This window comes from Palaemon carinicauda, chromosome 29 (assembly GCF_036898095.1).
Source record: "Palaemon carinicauda isolate YSFRI2023 chromosome 29, ASM3689809v2, whole genome shotgun sequence".
Taxonomy (NCBI): Eukaryota; Metazoa; Arthropoda; class Malacostraca; order Decapoda; family Palaemonidae; genus Palaemon; species Palaemon carinicauda.
The window spans coordinates 40,173,757-40,179,006 of record NC_090753.1 but is presented as its reverse complement, the minus strand read 5'-3'; the positions used below and the strand labels follow the sequence as shown (position 1 = coordinate 40,179,006).

At 44.5% G+C, this 5,250-nt stretch overlaps 1 protein-coding gene across 1 annotated transcript; it reads left to right on the top strand.

The window, feature by feature from the left end:
• The first annotated feature begins 2,107 nt into the window (after positions 1 to 2,107).
• Positions 2,108 to 4,532, top strand: LOC137622528 (uncharacterized). Its single transcript, XM_068353132.1, has 3 exons — positions 2,108 to 2,329; positions 2,437 to 3,836; positions 4,175 to 4,532. The coding sequence occupies exons 1-3, from the start codon at positions 2,108 to 2,110 to the stop codon at positions 4,530 to 4,532; spliced, it is 1,980 nt and encodes a 659-aa protein (XP_068209233.1).
• The last annotated feature ends 718 nt before the right edge of the window (positions 4,533 to 5,250 follow it).

The following is a 5,250-nucleotide window of genomic DNA, read 5'->3' as shown; positions in this document are numbered from 1 at the left end:
CGGTGAACCTAAGGACCTCATCAGCAGCTGTATATACATGCAGGCAGACCAAGGATATAGTCGGGCAAGACAGTTGCTACAACAAGAGTATGGTGATCCTTATAAAGTATCCCTGGCATACTTGAAACAACTAAACGAGTGGAAGCCGATAAAACCAGACGAAGGGAAATGTCTGAAAAGATATTCGCATTACTTGCTAAAATGCTTCAGCGCCATGCAAACACTTACTCACCTGGCTGTTCTTGATCATGCACCGAACCTGCAGGTGGTAGTCCAGAAATTGCCAAGTTATCTCCAGAATAAATGGCGCGAAAAAGCCACAAACCGCAGACTCCTCGAGAACAGGTCTTCGTGCTTTGGTGACATTGTCCAGTTTGTTATTAACGCAGCAGAGTGTGTCAATGACCCAGTGTTCGGGAAAGAAGCAATGCATAGAGAACTGAATTCTAGTAAACCATCAAAAGGGAAACCAACAGAATCTGCATTTGCTATGCAAGTTAATCATGAGAGCCAAAGTAGAACTCGTGGTTTTAGGTCGCCCTCCTGTTTTTACTGCAGCAAAAATCACGATCTGGATAACTGTGCAGATTTCAGGCAGAAATCTCTCGAAGAGAAAGAAAGTTTATTATAGAGCAGCGTAGATGCTTCAGTTGCTATGGTCTGAATCATACATCGAAGGGGTGCATGAACAAGCGAAAATGTCACAAATGTGGCAAAGGTCATCCTACGGCCATGCATATAGATGGCTTCAAACTACCTTGGAGGTCGGACTACTCTGACAGATCTTCATATTCTCAAAACCGTACAGAGGAATCCAGCCAAAACCCTCCAGATACCGCTACCAGCAACGTTATTTCTCATGACTCCTCCATGGTTCTTCAAGCAATAATACCTGTTCGTTTAAAGCAGAGGGGAACCAACCGAGAAGTTCTCACCTACGCCCTCTATGACCCAGGAAGCACAGGGTGCTTCCTATCAGAAGAACTGAAAGATGACTTGCAAGCTTCCGGTGTTCAAACAAATCTGCGTCTGAAAACTATGCATGGGGAAAGCATAATCAAAAGCTACTTTGTCCAGGATCTCGTCGTCAGTGATATAAACGGCCAGAACGGTATACTGCTTCCAAAAACGTATTCCAGACAAGAAATTCCAGTGAGCCATGATCAAATACCCCGTCCAGAACTGTTACGACGCTGGCCATATCTTCACGACGTGGCAAAATCAATTCCTGAAATAATGCCAGAAATAGACATCGGTCTACTGATTGGCAGTAATTGCCCACTAGCAATGGAGCCTCTGAAAATCATATCAACAGACGGCAAAGGCCCATTCGCTCTGCAGTATCGTCACGGATGGACAGTCAGCTCCCCGGTAGAGGACAACAGTGTAACGTCTACACATCGAGTAAACAGTAATCGCATTGTGACCGAGGACATTGAGCAGGCTACTGAAATTATCTCCCCAAACCGAATACTGAATATTCTGGAAAGTGACTTTATTGATAGCCGGGTAGCAAGGTATCCTGGAGAGAAAGGATTGTCGCCAGAGGACACTACATTCCTGAAGAAGGCTGGAAGCAATGTCGTGTTTAAAGACGGTCACTTTGAGATCCCTCTCCCTTTCAGGAATCAGAACTTAATGGTGCCAAATAATAAGATCCTTGCAATCAAACGAGCACTCTATCAAAAGAAGAAAATGCAAAATGATCCCAAGTACCACTCCGACTACGTCAACTTCATTGACAAAATACTCAGAATGACTATGCTGAACGTATCCCAGACTCCCTGCTCACAGCCAAATCTGGACATGTGTGGTACCTGCCCCATCATGGAGTGTACAATCAAAGAAAACCAGATAAAATTAGAGTGGTGTTTGACTGTAGTGCAAAATTCAATGGAATATCCTTAAACGATCAGTTGCTGCAAGGGCCTGATCTCACCAATTCTCTGATAGGTGTTCTAACCAGATTCAGAGAACACCAGGTAGCCTTCACTTGTGACGTGGAGTCTATGTTCTACCAAGTGAAAGTACCCAAACACCATACAACCATCTCAGATTCCTCTGGTGGCCAAACGGTGACATATCAAAAGAACTCGAAGAGTACTGGATGAAGGTACACCTGTTCGGCGCAGTGAGCTCACCAAGTATCGCCAACTACGCACTTAGACGTGTCGCAGATGAAGGAAGCAACTTAAGTTCAGAAGTCGCCCATACAATTAAGCGGAACTTTTACGTCGATGACTGTCTAAAGTCTGTACCCAGTGCCACCGAAGCTAGTTCTCTGATTGCTGAACTGACTGTCGCCTGCGGGGCTGTGGATTCAGACTGTGTAAATTTACTAGTAATGACGTCTCTGTCCTAAACACCATCCCAGCTGACGATCGATCAAAAGAGTTAAAGACAAGAGACATCAATTATGACCCTCTGCCTACCGAGCACGCCCTCGGAATACTTTGGGTCGTCGAAACGGACACATTTGGCTTCTCAGTGTTGTTGCCAGACAAACCACTGACAAGAAGAGGCATACTCTCCATAGTATCATCCATCTATGACCCCCTTGGTTTCGCTGCTCCATTTGTGCTGCTGGCAAAGCAAATACTGCAAGACCTCTGCAAAGAAACCAATCTCGCCTGGGATGACGAAGTGCCTGATGATCACCAGCGACGTTTCAAACAATGGATTAGTGAAGTCCTGAACCTTCAGAAGATAACAATCCCGAGATGTCTGAAGTTACCACAGCAAGCAAAAGATACGACTTTTCAGATGCACGTTTTCTCAGATGCCAGTACATCTGGGTATGGCGCTGTTGCATACCTAACCTCAAACGAGGGTGGATGTTCGAAAACTTCATTTCTCATCGGAAAAGCAAGGGTTGTTCCATTGAAAGCAACATCTATCCCACGGCTTGAACTCACAGCGGCTGCTGTAGCTGTAAATTTAGGACAGAAAATGACCCTCGAGCTTGATCTCCATCTCAACGAAATCTGCTATTACACAGATTCAACGACAGTCCTTTATTACATCAGAGCTGAGAGAAAGCGTTTTCCAGTGTTTGTGGCCAACAGAGTCCGTCAAATAAGAGACTTCAGCAACGCTAACCAGTGGAAGTACGTTAGCACTGATTTGAACCCAGCAGACGTTGCATCACGTGGAGTAAGTTCTGTGATATCGTCAGACATGACTCGTTGGCTGGAAGGTCCGGATTTCTTGAATATGCCGGCTTCAGAATGCCCTGCAAAGATGCACCCCAGCAGCGAACCGCAGGTTACAGAAGAAGACTTAATGTCTTTAGTTACTACAACTACATCTGAAGAAGGATCACCATTTATGACTTTAATCACATATTTCTCCAGGTGGGAGAGACTGAAGAAAGCATTAGCAGTATTCATAGCATTTTTGGCTTTCTTACAAAACAAAGAACAATCTATAAATTTAAGGACCACACAGATCATGCAAAAGGCTGAAAAGGCAATCGTTTGCTTCATACAAAAGATCACCTTTGCAAACAAGGTCGAGAAACTCAAGAAAACAACCACGAAAGAAGACAAGAGAGAACACTCGCTACCAAAAACAAGTACGATATTCCGTCTCGACCCAGTGCTCATCGACGGAACTCTGCGAGTGGGAGGACGCCTCTCGAAAGCAGCAATGGACTCCGATGTGAAACATCCTATGCTACTGCCACAACATTCGCACGTCACCACTCTAATCGTACGAGATGCTCATGAGAAACTTGGCCATGCGGGTAGAAATCACACCATTGCAGCAATTAGAGAACGCTTTTGGATTGTTTCAATCAGCTCTGCTGTCCGACGTCAACTCCACAAATGCATAACGTGCAGAAAAATGAGAAAGCCATGCCAAGAGCAAAAAATGTCCGACTTACCTCAAGATCGTCTCGAGCCAGCTCCACCATTTACATTCACAGGCGTAGACTTTTTCGGGCCGTTCATTATAAAAGAGGGCCGCAAGGAGCTCAAACGTTACGGCGTCATATTCACCTGTCTTGTCAGTCGCTCCATTCATCTGGAAGCTGCTAACAGTCTCGAAACGGATTCCTTTATTCACTGCCTGCAACGCTTCATAGCCCGTAGAGGTACGGTACAAGAAATCTGATGCGACAACGGGACCAACTTCATCGGAACCCGGAATGAGCTGAACATGGCTTGGTCAGATCTGAACCAAAACAAAATCCAAAACAAACTACTGTACATGAATATCGACTGGAAACTCAACCCACCTATGGCATCGCACATGGGCGGCGTATGGGAGCGCCAGATCCTTACCATTCGGAAAGTTCTATCTGCGCTATTCTTCGACCATGGGACTCGCCTCGAGGACGAATCATTCCGCACACTACTCTGCGAGTAGAATATATTGTGAACTCAAGACCGATCACGACCTGTTCTGATGATCCTGACGACATGGAACCACTAAGTCCGAGTCAAATCCTCCATATGAAGTCACCCAAGAGATTAATACCAGGACCTTCGCAACCAGAATATGTGTACTCCAAAAAAAGGGTGGCGTAGAGTACAATATTTGTCGGACTTGTTCTGGACCAGATGGAAAAGGGAGTACATAGTCAGCCTGCAGCAACGCCCCAAATGGAACAAACAACAACGAAATACACGGGAAGGTGACATCGTGCTCCTGAAAGACGAGAACACGCCAAGACTTCATTGGCCACTAGCACGTGTAACAGAGGTATTGCCAGACTCCAGAGGCGTTGTGAGAAGCGTCAAACTTCGAACCCAATCTTCCGAATTGCACAGACCAGTGAGCAAGCTCGTACTCTTGCTTCCAAAAGAAGATCAAGTGTTATAGATATTATCCAGAGACACTATATGACATTGATATATTTTCTAGTTCATATCTGTTTGTCAAACTCATTTTTATTTTGTTGTGTTTATCGTTTTAATGTTCGTTCCTTAAGCTTGTTTTATTCATGTGCTATTCACGTATTGTAGTATGAAATGAAATATTAGTTGTGCATCTTATATTTTTTTGTAAATCATACGATTTAGAGGTCGAGTATGTTGATGCCCAACGATTAACTGTAAATAATGTTTGTTGTCTATTTATCGCGATGGTTAATGTTAAGGTTTGCTGTATGGTAGTTTGCTGGTTCGAGTCTATGCTCGGCCATATGAATTGTTTACTTGGTGTTGGGTTGTTTTAGCTAATTTACGCATAGTTCTCGGTCACGTGAACTTTATGGTAATCCACAGTGTCTTCCTGTAAACGGAT